The sequence below is a fragment of the Protomyctophum bolini genome (genome assembly GCF_963924005.1).
Source record: "Protomyctophum bolini genome assembly, chromosome: 7".
Taxonomy (NCBI): Eukaryota; Metazoa; Chordata; class Actinopteri; order Myctophiformes; family Myctophidae; genus Protomyctophum; species Protomyctophum bolini.
This window is the reverse complement of record NC_137868.1, coordinates 34,515,850-34,539,380: the sequence shown is the minus strand read 5'-3', so window position 1 is coordinate 34,539,380 and position 23,531 is coordinate 34,515,850. Positions and strand designations below refer to the sequence as shown.

Here is a 23,531-nt window from a genome sequence, read left to right as displayed (position 1 = left end):
AGAAGAGTACACCCAGAAATCATGTGATCCCCCAAAAAACAAAAAATCTTCTTTTGTTACCGTGTATAGGATTTATAGAAATCTATTTTCTCTGCTTTCTGTTGCTTTTTGGCAAAACAAGCTACATTCAACTGCCAGTAACTATAGAAGGGATTATCGCGACGGCTTGCTTTTTTCTCTCTGATTCTACGAGACTCTACCACGTCTTTTAAAGCGATCGGCGGATGGATCGGTGTGAAGAATAATATTCTATGATTTTTCAAAGGTTGGTGAAAATGATCTAAATCGCAGTCAAGGGCATGCAGCTATAGATGATGTTTTAAATCTGGCAGTCAATAACAGTGATGGTAGTGTTAAGCAATGGTAATTAACAGTAATAGTAGTGTTAACAGTAATGGTAGTGTTAATAGTGTTGGTAGTGTTTTAATAGTGTTGGTAGTGTTAACAGTAATGGTAGTGTTAACAGTAATAGTAGTGTTAACAGTAATGGTAGTGTTAACAGTAATGGTAGTGTTAATAGTGATGGTAGTGTTAACAGTAATGGAAGTGTTATCAGTAATGGTAGTGTTAAGTAATGGCAGTGCTAATAGTGATGGTAGTGTTAACTGATGGTGGAACTGGTTTGAATAACGTGTTCCTTCCACGTGCTACATCCACCCGGGGAAACTCCCCCCCCTGTCAGGTGAAAAGAAGCAGCTTGGACTCCTCATGCACTGAACGAAGCATCTGGTCAGTCTGTTGCTCCCCCCAGGTTGGTAGTTCGAGTGTAGTGCCCAGGATTACATAGACAATTTACACTGGGTGAAAAAATGGGTCACAAAATCATGGGATAAAGATTTAAAAGAAAACAAAAAACAAATGAGTGTTGGCAGTGAAGTTATCTGTAGTTTTATACTGTATATCACATCTAAAACCTACAGGAATTGTCCCAAAGTGCTTTCAATCGAGGAGAACATGATAGCTGCAATAAACCATAATCCGGACCATAATCCACAAAAGCAAGTTTAGCCGGTAGACAAACTGGTGACCTTCTGATAAACAGACGGCATCTGAACATTTTAGGAATCAGCTGATCTATGTGGACATTTTGTGTTGCATGTATAAAAAACATTTAAAATGTTGAATGCATCCAGTCTATTCCAAAGGTAGCTGAACATGTTAATGAAGTATAGAATACTGGATAGAAAGTGTTTTGCTCCATCATTGAAACATGAGTAAGTTTATTGCAATATTTCAGTTTTAATACATAACATAATATATTATTTAAAATGAACACAATAGAAATAATGTAATAATAAAGTTGCATAAATTAATTACACTGTTTGTTTAACTAGACATTTTGGATGAATTGGCATTACAGTGGTCTATACATGGTCTGTCATGTTTATGCTGTTATATATTTTGTCTAAATCAATTCTTTATACACCAGGGTCTCCATACTTAAAAAGAAATTCTCAATGCTTGCAGCCCAAAGGTACAGTACATAAATAATGTTGAACAGTCTGAGCATGCAGTCGTTGGGTTTTTACCTTTTCCCCTCCATCTACAAAATAATGAAAATGTAGTTTTCAGGAGCAAATAGTGTCTGTGTGAAACACACACGCTCTCTATCTGTCTCCAAGGCCTCCTGGGCAACATATGGAGCCCTCCAAGTTAGTGTACAACTTCCCAACTGCTGTTGTGAAAAGTGCTACACTAACTGTGGCCCTTAGAGAGCTAATTAGAAACCCTTGTGCATAAACCTTGCTTGGAAGTTGCCGTGGGCTGCAGCAGCCCAACCAAGGCAGGATCTGAGCTGCCTGCAAGATAATAAACAACATTTGCATATAATGTCAGTGTTTGGCATCATCCACCGAAGGCCCAGCCACCCTTGTGGCAGTCCTTTAAGACCGTTGATCAAAAAAAATTGGGCACAATGTCTGATCATTTGCAAGCTTATGAATGTAAGAGAGATGTTTGCTCAATCGTGTTGTTGCTGTCATTTGTTCAGTCATAAGTCTGGCCCAAATCCCCACTAATTATCACTCTCACCCCTGAGTTATTCAAACTGATGATTTGTAACAGATAAAAAGCCCAGTTTAAAGGATCCTAATCACACCGGCGGCATTCGATTTCATACCTGGCAGAGGTAATACTGCACTGTGGCTTTCAGTGAGACTTTCACTTAATGAAAATGTCTAAAACAGCATATACATCTAGCATGTCTATGTGGGGTCTAGCTCAACTGTATTTGTCATGTGCTGTTCGCCAGGACAATTACACAGACCTAACATAATAATTGCGACATAGCAGTCCTTACAGTGGTAAGGAAGGGAATTACTAAACATGTGTCGCAAGTACATCTTTGAGGATAGAGGGGAATGGAAGAAGCAAAGGATGAGGCAGAGCAAAGCCTTTTACCCAACTGTAAATCACGCTTCACTTTTAAGAGGTGGGAAAATAAATAATGTCTGAAAGTGCAGTGATTTCAGTGATTTAGCGGAGCTTTTGAGAAGCGTATTACTAGAGGTGACAGCTTTTTGGAGATAGGCAGGTTGTGTTAAGGGGAAAGGATAAGAGGCTATGACATTATGTCTGCGGGGTTAAGGTGTCAGAGTCAAAGCGTGAACCACTATTACCGGATCAATACTTCTCAGTTTTGCACTTATCTCTGGACCAGTGGTTAGCAGCAGCTTTTCTGGATACGAGCAGAGACTAAATGCCACTACTGAGAGGTGTACTGCATACCGTCTCCATTTGATAGAACTAGACAAGAACATTATAATACAAAAACAGATATTATATTCTCTTACGTCTACATGTGTTCCTGTGCTCAGTGGAAGATTCAATGCGTTTTGAGAGTTTAATATGAATAAAGATCTTTGTGGGTAAAGTAGTCTTTATTTTGGATAGTGTTGGTCACTCCACACTAAGCCTGATTTATACTTCATGGTGTGGTGGTGCCGTGCATTGACAATAGCCGATCTTTAAGCTCACATCGCATTGTGGATGTGACTCGTTGTGAGATTGTGGAGCAGCTATTTTCTACGTACACCATTTTACAATGAGCATAAATTTCGCTTTACAGCAGGTTGGTATTCTTGTGTCTAACATGGATAGCCTAGATTTTATTACTGTGCTGGGGCCATTAAAATGACCTATGGCTAAATTATTCCTGGGTGCCCATAGGGAGAATAACATCTACCCCTTCTTTTTCTCCTTATAGATTTAGAAACAATAATGTGCTCTCATGTCACGCCACGTCCTCACGCAAATAAAAGAAACACGGTCACAGTCACAAATAAGAAAAAGTGCTTCTTGAGTTCCCCAGTTGAGTGTTTGCCTACTTTCAAGTCTTTCATTAAACTTCTGAAGCTTGAGTTAATCCTTGCTGCATGTACAACAAAAATGCAGCATTCAACAATTTGAAAAGACAAGAGAGAGAGAGGGAGAGAGAAAGAGAAATAGACAGAGAGAGGGGAGTGGGGGGGGGGGGGGGGGGGGGGAGAATAGAACTGGCCTGATGGCTCCATATTCATATTCCTATGCAGGCGTTATCACTTAAAAGGCTTTCTAATTACAACAACAAGACAAAAACTCCTTGGATTCCTTCCAGACCCGCTAAATGATAAAATAAGCTCGCACTCTCTCTCCCTTCTTAATCTCTGCAAAGCACCTTGGAGCCTCATCTCCCAAATACAGGCGAATGAATGTGAAAATGCCATTTAGAGATGCAGGTGTGACATTTGATAAGAAACTTCTGGATTAAATATGTTCTGCTAATGAGGAGCCCAGCTACCCCATCAGGGCAAACTATTGGTGGGATTGTGTGCTCGCTGATAACGTTCCACACGCAAACATCCAAATTCATTATTAATAAACAGCCGCAGTCTCTCTATCACACAGAAAGTCTGGATCCTTCAGTGGAGAGAGAGGGATGTTGCTTCTCATTAGGAGAAGCTAAGGAAGAGAGAAGGGGGGGGGGGGGTATAGGCAGTATGCACTGTGTGTGTGTGTGTGTGTGTGTGTGTGTGTGTGTGTGTGTGTGTGTGTGTGTGTGTGTGTGTGTGTGTGTGTGTGTGTGTGTGTGTGTGTGTGTGTGTGTGTGTGTGGGGGGGGGGGGGTGTAGGTAGTTGTGGGTGGGTGGGCAGGGGGGTATCAGCTGTTTTCATATTTAGCTGTTTGGGGCTTTTTAGGGAGGGGGAGAGAGGCAGTTTCAAAGGGTATGTTAATGGTGCACCGAATGATAGGAATAAAAGAGTTCAAAGTTTCAACGGATCTGGCAATGAGTGTAATTCTCCGGCTATAGCTAATTCGGAAAAAGAGGGGATAGTGGGCTAAGCCATTGGTGCAATAGGCTGGGAATTCCCTGGCCCCAGCTTGACATTTATAACGATTTGGAGAAGATTAAAGCCGTATTACTGCTGTAGTCCATAATGTGTCTCTGTAATGAGGTGTGAGTGCATTACCATCCTGTGGAACTTATACATGCTGTTTCTGGCTTCAGAGAGGAAGGGACAGAGGGAAGTCAACGATGGTTCAAAGTGACTGGACACTTGGCTGTACATTGGTCATCTCCAATGGCCGTGAATGAGGGGGAAAAAACTCAAAGCATGGAAGCTTGTGAGGGGAAGGAGAAAGGATTGTAGAAGTGGGCCAGAGGAAGTTGAGGCTGCCATCATTGAGGACGTGTCAGTCTAAACCAGCTTAGTTCAGCCAGCCAGCAAAGAGTCTCAGACTGACAGGCAGCACTTTGTTACTCGGACCAGTAACTGGAGGTTCATGTCTGCCGACTGGAAATATTCTATATTCAAATAGAAATTAGAAAATTGAATGTGTTATTTCAAGCATAGGATTTGGCAGTGCCTAAGTTTTTTTTTCTCCAAAGATTCATACATGTACACCCCCCCCCCCTCCCCTAAATAAAATAGCTTTAGGATTTTTGCCAGTATTCCATTTGCGCAATTATTATTTTGTCCTTGTACTATGTACAGTAAAAAATAAACAGTTGCCAAACGGGCACAGCTAGGAAAATGAATATTCTAAAGGGTGTTAAAAAATGCACACGTTATCTGCAGAAATAAAAACACAGGTAATTTTCTGTTAGCGTGTGCAAATGGAGGTTGCGCAGGTGTCGTCCATCCATTGAATCAGTCTTTATGATGTTAATTAGTTGTTAGCGTAATTTGCAGCCTCCGCCATCAACCGTGAGGAGTTCAGAGACCCGCTGTTAACTGGGAGTCAATGCCATGGCACCGTTTCAAGAGCGCCCAAACAGGGCGGCCAGTGATAACAAACAGGTGATGGGCCCTGATGCCTATGGCTGTGAATATTACAAAGACAATTCAAATAGTAGGGAGAAATGAATCTTCTGGACAGCCTATCAAATGTTAAAACAATACACATTGCATGCTATTTGCTTATGCAGGCGGTGATAAACTGTGCTTATTTAAAAGATAAACAAAGGGGAAATCTAGCGCCGTAAATTGTGCACGCGTGTTTATTCCCTATGAGTAACACCAGAGGTTTATAGTCCTAGACACACCATCACAGGCACCTATACTTTATGACTCCACTGTTTGTGCGATAGCAGTATTTATGATATTGGAATTTATGTACTGTATTTTCCACTGTCTGTGTGGGAGTGGTGGACTTGGCTTTGTATTCCAAAAGAACTTCAGGAGAGGCGGTTATTTGTCTCGCGTTAGAATGAATGTCTTTGAAATACGTCAGTTTCACAGAGGTCAGCTTCATTATCCACACTGTGCTTCTCAAAGGAGGCAGGCCTCAAAAGGTTAAATTCAACATTCCAAGTTTTTTTTTCTCCAGGAATGAAATCCATTGGAATAGAGGGAGTTTCATCTCCTCAGCCCCTGCAACAGCTAATCTTAACCCCTCGCAATAACATTTCCACTCCACTTGCTCCGACTCCAGACACATTTGCTCTCCCTTGCCGCTCGTGTCCTGTTAAGATTTAAACAGCAAACATAAAATGCAGAAGATAACCTGCGAAGGCTTTGGAGACTTGACTCCTTAACATTATTTTAAAGACCAGATCTGAGAGTTCCAGCGCAGCAGTCGGGAGCGATTATCTGCTGTGATCCCTCTCTCCGATGCACCAAAGTCATTCATCTGCCGATCCTCCGCACCCCCCACGGCCCCCTATGCAAAGGCAGACCCCCTAATCATGTCGACACTGTGTGTCAGTGCGGTGGATGAGTAAGGCCTAGAGATGAGAACAGCTCTGTAAACATGGGCAGGCAGCAGGGAGCTTCCGTCTCCCCCCACTCTGCTCGGAATAAGCAAACGGGAAGATTTAGGGATTTTGCCGGGGCCCAACTTTGTAGTATCGGCTCAGGGTCTTTTTTTCCCCGACGTTTTTCCAGGGCGCTGCCTATGGGATATTGTTCTTAGCTTATGAAGTGCAGCGCGTCCGATATAAGCTGTGTGTCTTTTGTCAACAGCATTACAATTTTTGGGGGCCGATTCCTATTCTTTTTTTTACCCTCGCCCCACCCATGGATTTAACTCTTATACAGTGTAATACATGTAATGTGTATATGTATTTTGTCATTGACCTTTGCTGTTGACCTCCAGCGCACAGATAAAGCAGCAGACCATCTTTACGAGGAACTCATATAATACTGCAGCAGCGATATTTCATTTGACCTCTCTATTGTTAACTTTTTTTCCCCCTCCACACTGTGCTGATTATGAACTATCATGACAGACCAGTAAATCTAGTATGCATGGACACTGTGCATTCCATAAACAGGCTAATACAATTGGCTATATCAAATGGGATGTATATTAACAACAGTTGACTGTGCTCTCTCTCTCTCTCTCTCTCTCTCTCTCTCTCTCTCTCTCTACCCTGTCAGGATTCTATTATGGAGCGTGCTCCCGCCCCTTGTTTTGATACAGCGGTAATTTAAAGACCGATCTTAATTGACTTATTTTTTCCGCATGTCTGTCGGAGCTTGTGCATGCACCGCAATAAGAGTCTTGTTTCTTTATTGGGCCACACACAATGTACTGAGTTCAATTTTACCATTCATAATGAATGCAGCCTCACCATTCAAATGCAGCCATAAGCACACAGCAGATAAGAATTTAATTAAATGTAGATTAAAACCAAACAGGAAAACACACTGGCTGATAATTTTTTTATCACGTCCCCTGGTCATATTTTTCCCTCATACTTTCGACTTGTTCCTCCTTGGGCTACATCTTTTCAGCTTGCCAAAAGTGGCGAAACACCTCACACATCTCGCCATGGCGCCGTGAGATTGTGTAAAATGCAAAACGAGGGGCGGTCACACGATTAATCAGAATCCTTGTGTCGGGGAGGATGGAGGGCGGCGGTTGTGTGTGGGGGGAACGGAGGTGGAGGGAGGGAATTAGTCGCTTCATCCCAAATTTGCATCATATTCCAAAGGACAATCCCAGCACTGTAGGCAAGGGGAAACATATCTCTCGCTCTGCAGGAACAATTAAATATTTTCTACAATATTGAATAAATGTCACCTTCAGTATCAAATTGTCCATACTTGCTAAACACGATGTTACAGTGAGTGCCTGGAAAGCATGCCTGAGAAGCGAGAGAGAGAGAGAGAGTGCACTATTTCAGACATGGACCACAGCCTCGAATAACACAGCACACATTCAGGAGCTGTTCACCTCAGGCGCTAATAGTGTGATGAATTCCACTGGGATACACAGGGAACCAGAGAGAACTATAGCCATTGTTTGGCAACTATGCACTGGTGAAATATTGTGCTACTCGGTTATAACATGCAGCACACCAAAGGGTATGCTGTGTGCATTCGCGCATGCGCACGGTGCATGAGTTTGGAGGACCAATTTACTGAAGTCATCTACAGTACATAATCTAAATGTTTTCCCACAATTTAGAATATTCCTTACATCCTGAAATCGTAGGGTTGGTTGTTGTGATTTTTGCTTTTTGTTTTCCTCAGATCAAGTACCTCTAGTCCCCAGAACCATATGGCATTACTTATTATGTTGCATATTTCACTTGGATCCAGCTTTCCTAACAGTTTGACAGCTGTTGGCTCACAGAGGCACCTGAATACAGCTTGAAAGATATTCACGTCTGAATCCCAAGAGGGGGCTGTTTTGTTTTTTATCAGTGGTGATGGCTCGGTCCTCCACCTGCACAAAAAATCCCCATGACCTACTCAGATAAGATCGTTTATATGCAGACCTCATAACGTACAGTGTACACAGTATAAAATCCTCAGTGTTCATTTATACTTTTGTAACTCCCAGAGTGTAGAAATGTAACCATTTGGGAACATTTTGTACCCTCTCGGAGTTAAGAGGATTTATTTTTATTGTGTAATTGCTGAAGAAATAGAATTCACTACAATCTTGTTACTGGAGTTCCAGCATTAAAATAACCATATTGCGGTCTTGCACCGGTAGACATGCTTGTCTCGTGGTCAAACTGGCTGGACAGTGTAGTGTGGCACGGACGGGGCTCTCATTTCAACACCGGAGCCACCGCGGCCGTCTCCTCCGAGGCTGATGCCTTCCCTGCCGCTGCCCGCCTCCACGTACCCCCGTGCCCGCCTGCCCACCGTGCTGGTGGTGCGTCTCAGTTCCACTCTATTACCCTCGTGCAAGCGATTGGCCTTTTCTGTGGGGAAAAGAGCAATTTCCTGTCGCAGTCTGTTTGATCAAGTGCTAAACCCTTGTGATCAATAGAGAGACAGATGTCGGCTCCAGATGGCCGCGTGGTGATACCTGGGGCAGTGCGGGGGCTTGCCAGGACGACAGAATGGCAATGAGCAAGGGCAGCGGCTGCACTCCCGTTGCACCAGCCACCGAGACACAATGTGACAAACGCAATTAGGCCTTTTAGCTGCAGATTATTTATTTCGCTCGCAAACGGACAGGAAATTTAATTAGCACATACTTATAGCAATATGTAGAATTACAGGGGTGCAGAGACACGGGCCATGTTGGGGAATGCCGCGCCGTTTGGCTGGCACAGACACGTGTGTGTGTGTGTGTGTGTGTGTGTGTGTGTGTGTGTGTGTGTGTGTGTGTGTGTGTGTGTGTGTGTGTGTGTGTGTGTGTGTGTGTGTGTGTGTGTGTGTGTGTGTGTGTGTGTGATTGTGTCTGTGCTCTTATTCTGTCTCTTGCTTTGTATCACCATACAACACCTGCAGTTATATTGGTCCTACATTTTATATCGGCCAAGCATGCAAGGATCGGGGCCGCAAATTTGTATTTTATCAAGTATTCATGAAGAGAAACATGTAACTTAATGAATTCTGTTCCCCACAACCGGATCAATAGCATTGCACTCCAAAATGGTTGACAGGTGCATCTCTCTGGCTCTCTGTCCTTCCGCAAAACGCCAGAAGGCCCAAATAGACCTTTCCAAAGATGAGTGAGAGACGGTTCCATTTTTTAAACGGCATGGATTTGCATTAGGGACGGCATCCACCGCAACATACGCACACGTGCATGCACACACACACACACACACACACACACACACACACACACACACACACACACACACACACACACACACACACACACACACACACACACACACAGACGCAGCCAGCCGGCCCATGTGGCGCAGGGCCGGAGCCATGTTGGAGGAACCACTGAGGCACGTTGTGGTGGCACCGCCACACTACCAGAAAAACTGAGCTAGCTGGCGTTGGACCTCTGCCGTTCACCTGCTCCCACAGAAGCATGATGGGTAGGGGGACGTGGGCCATGGGGCCGCAGCTGGGGGTTGGGAGGGCTCTGGTCTGCAGTGCTGCTCAGCACAGCAGCGTCCTGTCACAAGGGGTCTTCTGGTCCCATTAGCAGGGCTTGGTCAGAACAGCCCCCAACCAGTGTGCTCCCCCAGCAGGGGCCGCAGTAAACACATGTCGACTGGCCGCAACCAGGCCCCGACCAGGACGCAGGCAGCCCTGCCCACAGAGCAAGCGCAGCTAATAGAGTGCTCATTGGGACAAACCTGTCTAAATAAAGAACGTAGCGGACTAGAAGAGCCTTTAATAGCACACTTGACTCCAGTGAGAGTTGGCTGTGTGTGGCAGTTAATGAGGGAAAACAAGCATTGTGCTGTAGCGTTGTCTTAAAGAATCTGCAGCTGGCATTGTCTTGGACTGACAGCAAAATAGAATAGTGTGAAATGTGCTGCATTTTGATTGTGCTTTGTTTTCTGGTGCTGTAATGTGTGGAGCAATATTAAACGTATAAGGGGAAAATGTAAAAATAAGTTACTTTTAGTACAGGTCATTTTTCATAATAATAGATTTATTTTTACTGTACAATAAAACAGGTGTTATTATAATTCACAAACGATTCAACACATTTTACTTAACTACATTGTATTTCATTTATGATATGATAAGGATATAATGTGAAATTAATGATAGGCCTTTTTAGTTCACATTTGTTCTGTTTTCCATCTCTCACTCAACACTGTAACACTGTTAACACTCGCTAGCATGATTCTCACTTCAAGGAAAAAGCCACAAGTCTCCAGAGACTTGCTGGAGAAATGTATTTTAATTGCAAAGTAAAGCGACTTATTTTTAAGCAGTCGAGTATTTCCTCAGTCACATTATTTCCAGAAGTAGTATGTTTTTTTTTTCTTCCCCCAGCTGTTTTTCTCTCCACAGAATTCATAAATGTGTGGTGAATGGGATTGTTCTGTGACGTTGTGGTGGTTTTATGTCTTTGTTGCCTGTGAATGTATACTGTAGAGTAGACTGTAGAGAGACCGTGCACGACGCTCCCCTGGGACCACTTTTTAATTTGTGGATTCTGACCTGCGTGCCATTCGCTCAAGGCCATCCATGAGCTCTCGGTGCCGGCTATCATCTGCACAACACTTGAAGCTAAAATTAGTCTGGACATTGTAGTGCGAGGAAGTGAAATCATGGTTTTGGGTGGGTGTCAGAAAAGGCTTGATAAACAAATATTTACCCGGGAATGTTTCTTTCATTGGGTTTATTTTTTTCCTCTCTCTAACAAATTAGTTTATGTAAAATAATGTGAGAATACCAAAATACCAAAAATACTAAAGAAAATATATTTGTCATTACTGACGAATGCTATTACAGATTTGCAACTGATAAGACAACATATATATTTTAAATGTAAAAAAAAAAAAAAAAAAAAGACTGACACACAATTTCATCCCAAAGATCAAATCCAAATTAATTGAAAAATGTGTAATAACAAACTAATAGCCTTTTCCTTGAATTCCTTTGGCATAAAGAGACTAAGGTGTTCACCACCTACCTCCTTGGCTGTGAGGACAGGAACTGCCTGCTATGCTGCTATGCTGCTATGCTGCTTGCCGTCATGTCTGAGGCATATGCATCAGCACAGCATCATCACAGCAAAACGTCCATTGGCTGCACAGCTTGAGCTTAAGCTTGAGTGTGAGAAGAGTGCCTCCTAGTGGCCAAAAGTAACATTGGAGGAAGTAAGAGAAGGAGGCAGACAGAGTCAGTCTGTGTCAATGCCGGGGCAGAGGACGCTCTCACAGCGTAGTAATGGTACAGCTGATTCTAGTTTACTGGGTCGTCAACAATAGTGAGCTTGTTTGATCCTGTGAGTGATGTTCCTATAGAACACCAACTGGTTGTTATAGTATTAAGTCACTATGTCCTACTTTGCTTGCTTTGGGTTGTGGTCTGACGGTGGTTTGACAATTATGACTCATCTCATTGTGTTCAACTATGATGAACACTATGAAATTATGTCCTGCATTTCCGAAGATAATTGGAACAAGCATTGTTGTGTTGTGATAATTGCATGCAGATGATGTTCAGCTCCGAGTTTCATTTCCGATTCAGGAATCACATTTACTGGGGGACTTTTGGGTATGTGTTCTGTGGCGATCTACCTCTACTAAGATTGAGCCTTGTTAAAAATCTAGAAGCCGTTAACAACGTGCAGCTACTTGATATTCTAGGCTGCCAGGAGGCTGTTCCCATTCGACCAGGAGGACTTGGAGCTGATTTGGAGACAAGAGTAGAGGTCTTTAATTACAACCCTCTCTATGGCCTCGGGCACTATAGCCTCACTCCACAATTAAGACCAACAGTTAGCAGCACACAGCCAATGGAACGAGAGGAGGACCTTTAAGGGCCCAAACAGTCACACCAAGGAAAAAGCAGTTTGGCAAACCTAGCAGCTTGAGGATAGAAATGAGGTGGGTCTCTGACATGAATTTAGAGTTAAAACCCTTTTTCTCTTTTGTTTACCTCGTGTTAGCTTTTTCACACACGGCCATGCATGTATACCCACACTTTCTCAACCCCTGCATATCTCAAAGTGAACTGGGTGACGCGTTATAAAACATGAGCCATGATGAGCATTCTGATAATGTTGATAGGCTACTGTTAGTTTTCCCAAAAGCTCCATTCTCCCATCCCATAATATGTGGTTTTGGTGCAGTGGGACTGTACTCTAGTGCTGTAATGGCCTCTGCAATGGTAATGTGTTTGGACAGATGGGAGAGGCAAGTGCTGATGTGCTTAACTACGCATTTTACAGCTAAACTATTAAAGAGTTGTGCTGTTTACACACCAACATTTGAATACCTGTCTTCAGGCCAGTTTAATTATCCGGGCCCTTCTGTTATTTCGGCTGCTTTGTTGTCTCTGAGCTCTGCACAAGGCTTGAGAGATTTGTTTGTGCCTTCATTAAGATATGGTGGCGTTGTGCAGGGAGCAAAAAAAAAAAGAAAATTCATTCCCGCTGGAGTATATCTCCTGCTCTCCTCTCCCCACCGCCCCCATACATACACAGATACTGTACACATCCATTTTCTTATAAAGTCATTTAAAGCGAGGAAATTAAAAATGGCCTCTGATGCCTGCACTTTGAAATCTCTTGGGGCTTTAGGGAAAAGGGGAGAGGCATACATGTACCTTATTAACACCCCAGCCCCCAACCCCCACCCCTCCCGACGCGATTCATCCAGAGACGTTTGATTAGAGTATAAGTACTTATAGGGAAAAGGGGCTTGCGTTGTAATTTTGTTTCTTGAATTCCTTCATATGTTCATCTTCAACTGCATGTTCAAATAAACCATTAATCAAAGGGAAGAGGAAGAGGGCATTTAGCCAGCAGAGCCACAGTGAGCTGGTGGATATGGTATTGAGAGACTGTAGGAAGCAGTGTTTTTTTTTTAATTATCTGGACTACGTACAGGATGCCGTTTTTGATTGTTTTAATGAGGCAGCTGGCCTATTGTCTCCCCTTAATTCCTCTATTGTTTTTAGAATATGTCATAGTTCTTTATTCTTTTATCAGGTGCTCTGCAGGAGGATTTAGACAATAGCCTTCATTCCGACTGCATTGGCCACTGCACAAAGCAGCTCACTGCAGACAGTTAACAGGCAAACAAGTGCAAATCACATACTGCACTTATTTTTTCCTTCGAGTCTTTCCCCTAGTTTAAAGACTTGTGGTGTTGCTCTTTCACTCTCACTCTTGACCCTGCTGGTGCCGTGCCATTCATGGAGATCACACCGTTGTCAGAGGTTTTTAACCTGTGTCTCTGTGACATGGATGGCGAGCCATGAAAAGGCTCTCGGAGGGAAACAGAGGAAGACTGAGAGGAGACTGCTGTGTCCAGGAATATGGGGTTTTGTGTTCTGCCCACCCCCAACGCCTCTGAGCAGCCCATTTCCTATGGCAGAGCCATCTCCTGTGTGTGTGTGTGTGTGTGTGTGTGTGTGTGTGTGTGTGTGTGTGTGTGTGTGTGTGTGTGTGTGTGTGCAGTGTGTGTGTGTGTGTGTGTGTGTGTGTGTGTGTGTGTGTGTGTGTGTGTGTGTGTGTGTGTGTGTGTGTGTGTGTGTGTGTGGTGTGCACTGTGCATGCATGGGTGCGTGCATTATGGAGCATGTGAATGTGTGTGAAGTGTGAATGTAGGGCTGGGTGATTTTTTACCAAACTGTGGGGGGGACGTTTGGTTGGTTCTTTCACAAAATATTTACAGAATGAGATTTGCTTTTGATATAATAATCACCGGTAATGACTACATAATTAAGTGGGAAGAATTACTTTAATGTAATCACAGCCTTTAAAACCAGGAAAAGTCAATTACTTATGTGGCCATATCACGATATTCCGATGTTCAAAATCCCAGACGATATATTGTCTCACATCGATGTGTGGACGAGTGGACGTGCTCATGTAGTGTAGGCCCTATTACTTACCTGCATGAGTGGGTGCATAATGTAGTGTGTGTGTGTGTGTGTGTGTGTGTGTGTGTGTGTGTGTGTGTGTGTGTGTGTGTGTGTGTGTGTGTGTGTTGTGTGTGTGTGTGTGTGTGTGTGTGTGTGTGTGTGTGTGTGTGTGTGTGTGTGTGTGTGTGTGTGTGTGTGTGTGTGTGTGTGTGTGTGTGTGTGTGTGTGCGCGCTGTGCATGCGTGTGTGAACGTGTGAATGTGCTCATAACACATTACAGTACCTGTCTCTTGATTGGTTCCAGTGCTGTAGCAACCAGACTGCTGCCTCAGTGTTTTGTGGGCTTGGTGAAAGTGGGACAATCACTTCTACAATTCACTTCCAACATTTCCACACACAACAGATGGGATGGGTAGCATCCTTGGCTGCAGGGCCCCAGTCTCGGTGCATACCCCGTTGTCAAATTGCAGCATCTAAGCACTGTTACAAAAAATGTTTTCATCAGGCTCTACACAATGTACTTCAGTGGAGCCGAGCAGGGCGTACAGTATCTTTGATTTGGATTGATCTAAAAATGGCGATTTGTATCGCAGAATAACACGGCCTCGTTCGTAATTCTCTTTGTAAGCAGAGTGCTCTGTGCTAAAGATCTTTTACAGGGGATGAGAAACTTTTGTGGTGACGACTGCGATATACCCCGACACCCTCCAATCCCCCCCTATTGTCAGTTTGTATCTACCTTGATGGTAACTCGGGCAGGCAGCGGAGAGGAGTTTTGTTATTTTAATTAGGAGATAAAAATTCAAAGGGCCTCTCCAGGCAGTGTGTGGTGTGACAGAATCAAAACGATGAAGTGGAGCGGCCTGAAGTGTGCGTCTCGTCAGAGCAGATTGGCCGACAGATACGCGCTGCTCTTTAAAGCAGCACTGGCACACACACACACACACACACACACACACACACACACACATGCACGCACACGCAGGGACACACAGAGTCGCCCCTGCACACAAATGTGACTGTGAAAGATGGCATATTTTAATGCCATTTCACTTCTTTGACACATTCGTACTCGTCTAATTTCCAGTGCTCCACTAGCAGATAGGAGGGGCAGAGAGGTTTTAATCAGAACGTGAAATTTGAAGTACTCAATTATAAATTGAAATAACGGATCAAATCGTAATTTAATGCGAGCGATGATTTATCGTTTATGCATCCCATGGTAGGATGGCTTAGCGTCTGTCCACTCTTGTTCATTAACCAAATAAATCTGCCTGAAAATCTAATTGATTATACAGTAGAAGGAAACGTCACGTGACGATCTTAACCCTGTCCACAGGGCGGTTTGAAGCCTCAGGTTCTGTGTAAACATGAGTAATCAGTTCAATCACAGTAATCGGCGGGGCGGGGTCCTTCCAATCGCCCGCCCCTGACTCCGCACGTCTCCTCAGGTCTTTTCTTTATTCCACAACAGATGGGCTCAAATCGCCAGGGCCCCTCGCAGCCTGACGCTCCGTCGGAATGTTTGCACATCTTTGAAAGCCAACAGCGCGCTTTAATTAATTGTCCGGCTTTCGTCAGAAACAATGTCCTAATTCTGCCATTTAGCGGGAGCATATCATGGTTTGTTGTTATCTCCCCAGCCAGATTTCTGTAAATAGTCACATTAAAAACTTTAATCTCTTCAGTGGAAAATGAAGTGCGGCTGAAAAGCCTGTCATGTGCTGAGATAAATATTATCTAAGCTAAAAACCTCCCCCACCCTGGTCCCCCCCACCACCAGCCTACCCTTCCCCTTCCTCCTGCTCCCCTCCTTTCTCTGACTTAATGAATACGTTCAGAAGATTTTCAGAGGACCGTTTAATCCCAAAACACAACAACCTAATAAACGTGGAGGACCTGCCTCACTGTTCTAGCCAACAACTGAGCCCGGTTGAAGTGTCAATGGCGTTGAAATGGAGGCCCACGGTGTCCTCGAGATCACGTCACATGCGGTCAATTTTAAACGTGGTCCCTGTGTGAACCTCCGCCTCGGCGGGACCATACAGAAAGGTCACGTACTGTAGCTCACGGAGCTCTGCGCAAATGCCACATCTCCCTTTAACCACTGAAACGTTCCAGGTTCTTATTATGATGTTGTTATGTTGTTATGTCTTGTGTACAACAATTATATGATAGGGAATTTAAAAAAGCAAACATCTATTACCAGTACCATATATCATCGCTGTCGGGTGGAAACCTTGTATGTAGACTGAGCTTGTAGATCGACTATTTTTGCTAGTTTTGTGTGACACTGTAGTATGAAGAAGTACAGCATTAATTTACCTTATTTATATACTTAGTTGTCTGGGGCTCTATAATAGGCCCACTAGTATTTCCCGCTACACCAAAGTTAATCACCGAAAATATCCTATCTAGAATCTCACAACACGTTGCAGTGTGGGCCGAATGGTCTTCCTAAAAAACATGTGGCATTATTATTTATTTTTTAAGTGTGCTGGAAAACACGTCTAGTTTTCCCAGCATGCGTCTAAACGATCCCTTCTATTTCTGTCGTGTCCAGGTGGCCAACTGTGGTGCACCACCACCAAGAACTTGATGGAGGGCGAGGAGCTGGTGGCGTTTGCCGTGGACTTTGACTCGCGTCTGCAGGCGGTGAATCACATGTCTCTGAGCGAGGGCATGTACCCAGCCCGGCTGCTGGACAGCATACAACTCCTGCCACAGCAAGCCGCAATGGCCTCCATTCTGCCCACTGCCATCGTCAACAGTGAGTGGCTGCAAGCACATTTTAACAATTTATTCGTGTCCACATAAATGATAGCATACAAGGACACAGATTTTAAAGGCACACACACACACACACACACACACACACACACACACAGTTTTGACCAAATATGTCTAGCGACGATATGGATATATGATAATATAGATAGCCATAACGCATTCTCAGATCTCTTCTGCATGTCTCCTTCTCTCACTGTTTCTGTCTCTTTCTTTCTTTCTTTCTCTCTCTCTCTCTCTCTCTCTCTCTCTCTCTCACACACCCATTCACACACCCACACGGCACGCGCGCGCACACACACAGCGCAGTCCACCGCCTGCACTCAGTCACCTGCTTAACTAGGAGCGTGTCTCCGGTGAGTGTAGATTAACCCAGATGAGTCTCTGTGCTGGAGATAAGAGCCATCGACCTTCAAGTTTGGGGTTCACATAAACACGCCGAGGCTCAAACTAACCTGTTAATTGCAAATTACACGCCTCATGCAAATAGTGTGTTTGTTTACTTAATAAGGGCTATCTGGGTTCAGCTCGACAGGGAGGCTTCTGCAAGCAGATGGTCCAGTGTTCTCGTTTGCCCTTGAGAAAGGGCACCAACCCAGTGGTAGCAACACAGCTACATGGATGAGGATTTGCCAGTACAGCCTTGAAACATTAGCTTTGACTGTCCGTGCCACAGAAATATAGAAAAGGGGGGAGTTGTGTACGTTAGTGTCTGTGTGTGTGGGAGGGAGAGAGAGAGAGAGAGAGAGAGAGAGACAGGTAGAAAGCAAGAGATCTAAGACATGCGCCAACACATATGTATTGTCGCTGCGGAACAGGAAACATTATGTACTTTTTAGGAAATGGTGGGAAAAAATAACGTGTTCCAATGGATCCAATGTAGTTATTATGTAGTCACAAGCGTTTGTTAATCTTTTTATTTCTCTTTACCACTTAACCCCTTGAACCCCAGCATGCCACCTATTCTGGTGGGAGCATTCGCCAAAAGTAGACGATCTACAAGCGACACGTTGAGAGCATGTAAACGGAAAAAAGTTGTCAAAGTACAGTTAGGGTTGAAGTGGTTACAACAAAGTATAAAATAGGGCATTCATGACATATGAAGCTATGGAGATGAAAATAACACATCCCCCGTTTGTCTTCATGTCTGTGTACAGAGGATATCTTTCCCTGCAAAGCCTGTGGGATCTGGTACCGCAGTGAGAGGAACCTGCAAGCCCACCTGATGTACTACTGCAGCGGGCGACAGAGGGAACCCGAGGTGGAGGACGGTGACACCGGACCTCACCACACTCCCAGCACCTGTCCCTTCCCACAGTGCAACAAGAGCTTCTCCTCCGCCAGGGCCCTGGAAATGCACTTGAGCACTGCACACAGTGGTGAGTGGAAACGTTATGAAGGATTATGTACTGTGAAGTTAGCGTGTGCGTGTGTGTGTGTGTGTGTGTGTGTGTGTGTGTGTGTGTGTGTGTAATATGTATATATGTATACCATACTGTATATACAGTAGATATTTGTGTAGACACTGACAGAGATGTCAGTCATTGTGATAAAGGAGACGTTCCTGACATGTGGAATGGGATTGGGAAAATGACAGTTATTTTCCTTCTCTGAAATATACATATTCTGCTGTCAGACAGCACAGCTGACTTGTCATTTGTTGTCCAGCTAAAAAGCGGGTGGTTGGGGGAGGGGACATCATTGATAGGAATACTTGGCATAATGCAGCGCTTGATGCTTTCTACAGTTACTGTAAGTCTAAAGGAGAAGTGGGATTGTGAGCAGTTCTCTCCCTTTTTTATCTCCCACACAGGTGTCAAAATGGAAGAGAGCCTCCCTCCTGGCACCAGTTTGAAATGCACAATCTGTAACTACACGGCGGATTCTCTTATTACATTCCAGCATCACATCATGTCTCACTTGTCACAGGCGGCCTTCAGATGCAATCACTGCCATATCGGCTTCCAGAGCCACAGGGAACTCTTACAGCATCAGGACTTACACGGGCACGGCGGCAAACTTCACAGGGAGGGTGACGGTACGGAGCATTCCCCCAGGGGGGCCGAGGAGAGACTCCAGCAGGCCCGCAACGAGCTGGCCGGCAGGAAGGACGCCCTGCTCGGGAGTCCCAAAGGGACGCTCAACAAGGAGACTAATACGGAGGGAGAGGCTGACAAGGCAGAGAAGAAGCCCATGTTGTCGGTTCAGAAAGGGGACGCCCACCCGGGCAGCAAGGCCAGCTTCTCTTACACCAGGATCAAGTCTGAACCCTCGAGCCCCCGTCTGGCCTCCTCCCCTGTGCAGCATAACATGCCTACATTTCCCATGGGTCCCTTCCTGTCTCAGTTCGCTTTCTCCCAGGATATTTCAGTGGTCCCGCAGGCGTCGGAGATCCTGGCTAAAATGTCGGAGCTGGTTCACCGGCGACTGCGCCACGGAGGGAACAGCTATCCCCCTGTCATCTACAGCCCCCTCATGGCCAAAGGGGCCACCTGTTTCGAATGCAATATCACCTTCAACAACCTGGACAACTACTTGGTCCACAAAAAGCACTACTGCAACAGCCGCTGGCAGCACATGACAAAGTCCCCCGACTTCTCCAGCCTGTCAGACAAGGTCCCCGAGGCGGTGAGCCCCAACAGCGGCCACAGTTCAGTCAGCATGCTGGCCAGCTGCCACCCCGCGGAGGCCGACAGCCACCTCATGCAGTCTGCCTGTCTGAACTCCAGCGTTTTGGACATGATCAATGCTGGGGCCAAAGGGCCTGACAAAGAACTCCCGGGGCAGGTGAAGAAGGTCTCCACCCCGACCGGCACGGAGGAGAGGCTGGGCGACAAGCCGGCGGAGGGGAAGAGCCCCAGCACGGCTCTGGTGGAGAGCGACGTTAACGACCCAAACCAGACGACCTGCGCCGCCTGCAACATCACCTTCAGCCGCCACGAGACCTTCATGGTCCACAAGCAGTACTACTGCGCCACCCGCCACGACCCGCCCATGAAGCGCATGTCCGCCAACAAGGTGCCCTCCATGCAGAGGACCATGCGGACCCGCAAGCGCCGGAAGATGTACGAGATGTGTCTCCCAGACGAGGGCCACCCGAGGCCTCCCATGGGCCAGCCGGGGTTCCTGGGGGTTCCGTCGATGGGGAACCCCTGTACGTCACAGGAGGCCGCGGAGAGCCTCGCAGACCGCTTCCACCCGCGCTGTGACATCTTCCCAGGCATGGTGCCCAAACACCTGGAGGCTTCCCTTACCGTCACCAAGTCCATTCTGGCTCCCAAATGCAACACCATGGACCCGCAGGAGCTCGATGCCCCCATTGATCTCAGCAAAAAGTGCTCGCCAGACAAGACTTGTAACTCCCCAAAAAGATTGTTGGATTATCACGAATGTACAGTGTGCAAGATCAGTTTTAACAAAGTGGAGAACTACCTGGCACACAAACAGAACTTTTGCCCCGTCACAGCGCTCGCTGCTGCCGCCCAGCAGCAGCAACAGACCGAGAACAGCAGCCTGGAGCCCAGCCTGTTCCCAGAAGTGAAGAGCGAAGGCAATAACAATCCCGATGACTGCTACGATAAGAGCCCGGGCAAATGTGAGAAGAACGGCAATGGGAAGATGATGGTGCAGAACGGAGGTATGTTTCCCCCACACTTGGGCCCTGTGCCGGGGCTCAAGCCTTTCGCTGAGCCCCAGCTCATCCCTGCTAAAGACGAGAACAAGAACATGTTTCTGCCCCATTGCCTTTATCCCGGAGCAATAAAGAAGGTGAAAGGTGCTGAGCAAATATCGCCGTATTTCGGGATAAAGCCGACCGATTATGTGGCAGGGGGGCCGGCGGTGCCGGGAGAACCCGGTGAACAGGAGCAGGCTGTTAACGGTGGAGTAGGTGGAGCAGGTGGTGTTGGGGGAGACACAGGGACGCCCAGAGATCAGGCCCAGCAGCCTGCTGCTAATGGCTGCCCCCACCCTGGCAAGGAGCCCCTGCCACTGTTGCCCAAAAACAGGGGCATGGTCATCGTAAATGGGGGGCACAAGCCCGAGGAGCGCTCGGGCACGGCTCCACCGCAGCAGGACAACCAGTCCCATAACCCCCAGCAGCCAGATGGCCTCCCCAGTAATCCCTCACCTACGTGGGGCGCCGAGAACCCGGCTGACACCAATGAGAACGTGTCGCCCTCCTCCAAGTCCCCGACCGAGGAGCCGGCACCTGCAGCCAATAAAGGTGTGAACGGCTCGGCCCAGGCTCCTGGCAGCGGCAAGTACTGTCGCCTCTGTGACATCCAGTTCAACAACCTCTCAAACTTTATCACTCATAAGAAGTTCTACTGTTCGTCACACGCAGCGGAGCATGTAAAATAAGATGGAGGTCCGTTGTTGTTCTCCTCCACACCTCCCCAGCCCCAACACCGATCCCCCCCCCCCCCCCCCCCCCAATTTTGCCCTTTTTCTTCTGTTTTGGTACACTGTTGTGTCTGGAATAGTGCATCATGCAGTTCTGAATGCTGCTTGTGGACAATCAAGAGAAGCTTCTTCTTTCATCGTTTTAAGACTGAAAAATGCAAAACCATTGGATAAAAAAGGAAAAGAAAAAAAATGAATCTAGAGTAATATTGGTGCCACTTTCACATTTATTTATTTTACAATCAGTATTAATAGGAGTAGTGATTTTAATTTAAATTCAAAATGAAATTTATATCAGAGTTGTTTGTAATGTTATTGTATAGTCATTCTTGTGTAGCACACATCGTTTACACTGTAATGTAGGCTCAATGAAACAATAGACAGAATACAAAAATGAGATGCATTTTAGACACAAAAATAGCTACTGAGGCACTTGTGTATTCTTATTTGCTGTACCAGTTTTTTGTATATGCCCAAAATGTCACTTTGCAGCTTGCTATTCATGACTTGTTGGCCTTACAAATCACTATTTGGAGGTGATAATCAGGCACAATCTTACGCCTCAGTGATACTCAGTTGTGAGCAGGTATAGCGCACCGGAAATAGCTGATCTACAAGCTCACAACGCATTGCGCTGCGATGCATTGTGAGCTTGTAGATTGGCTTTTTTCAGTGTACAACACCCGCATGCAAACACGTATAACTTAGGCTTTACATTTTGGCATATACACATGGCTTTGCATACATATGTGGCTGTTTGTCCCTGTCTTTTTCTTCAATTCAGATGTGGATGTTTTCATGAGGATGGCAGCATTCTTGTACAGTACTCGTATTTCTGTTTGATGATACACTTTGGTCTCCCTTTTTGAAATTTGCTCTCAATGCAATACTTTGTAAATGAGGGAACATTACTGAAAGCAGTATTATGAAATGGGGACTGTGCATATAATTATTTGTAACCCCATAGGGAAAAGAAAAACATAAATTGTACAAGAATTAAGTTTATTGCTGACGAACAAGGCGGGTGGGAGGTTGGTTGGGTTACTGATGTAAAATGATCATTCCAATGTCCTAATTATGGGAGAAAAATGTTTCTTAAAAAACGTTGTTGCTATGCATGTATATGGGTGGAATACAATTCCAGATCTGTTGGAAATTTTTATTTTGATGTGGTGTCATAATTAAACTTAAATCCTCAGGATAATCCACTGCTGTCTGTTCTTTCTTTCAGTTTAAAATGTATTTATTATTTTATTTTATCAGTAATCAACATGGCATTAAGTAGTCAGATGCTAAATGATGTCAACCTTTTTTATTTACAATAAGACAAATTCCCTCATATTCACACAACTTGTAACTGTTTCTTAATAATATCCCTAACCATTCTGATTCTGATTGCAATGCACTGCAAATAGACATTGAGACAACTACATATTTTTTAGCCTTTTAGCCAAAACCTTACTGGCATTGTCTTGAAGTAAGAAAAAAATTGAATGTCCGCACACGATATCGAATATATATATTCTCAAGTTCTAACATGAGAAACCCCGAAAGGCCGAAACGTTGTTTGTTAGGTTGAAATAAAGACAGGGAGTCATAATTGTCAAAAGGCTCATGGAGAGTCACTGACACGTGACACCCAATCAAGCCTGAGTGAGTGGCGGCTTGTTCATTGGCCACGCACAGGTGTGGGAGGCTATATAAGTAGAACTAGCTGCACTCATTCCCTGATGCATGCTCAGATCACCACACCACCAGTGCTGTCTCCTGTCTCCCAACCTCCAGAACCACTACCTTTCTTCAACCTTCAAACCGTGTGCGTCCAGAACAAACCGCACACACACACACACACACACACACACACACACACACACACACACACACACACATTAAAAACCTGAAAAAGAGGGGAAAGGAACTGGTTGGAATAACGTGTTCCTTCCACGCACTACGTCCAACCAGGGAAACTCCCCCCTGTCAGGTGTAAAGGAGCAACTTGGACACTCATGCATGAAGGAAGCATGAGTTCAAGTCCGTTGCTTTCCCCAGGTTGGCGGAGGGTGTGTAGAGCCCAGGATCACATTAGATAATTGACACAGGGGTGAAAAAAGGATTACAAAATCGTGGGATAAAAAAATATTATAAAAAAAACCT

The 23,531-nt window shown here is 45.2% G+C and overlaps 1 protein-coding gene across 1 annotated transcript in view; it reads left to right on the top strand.

Annotated features, from left to right (window-relative positions):
- The window catches only part of zfpm2a (zinc finger protein, FOG family member 2a), a 143,670-nt gene extending 122,297 nt beyond the window's left edge, over positions 1–21,373 (top strand). Inside the window, exons 6-8 of the mRNA XM_080768012.1 lie at positions 16,750–16,956; positions 18,131–18,352; positions 18,787–21,373. Coding sequence (XP_080624138.1) covers positions 16,750–16,956; positions 18,131–18,352; positions 18,787–21,335 — 2,978 coding nt within the window. The 3' untranslated portion in view covers positions 21,336–21,373. The remainder of the gene's footprint in view (positions 1–16,749; positions 16,957–18,130; positions 18,353–18,786) is intronic.
- The last annotated feature ends 2,158 nt before the right edge of the window (positions 21,374–23,531 follow it).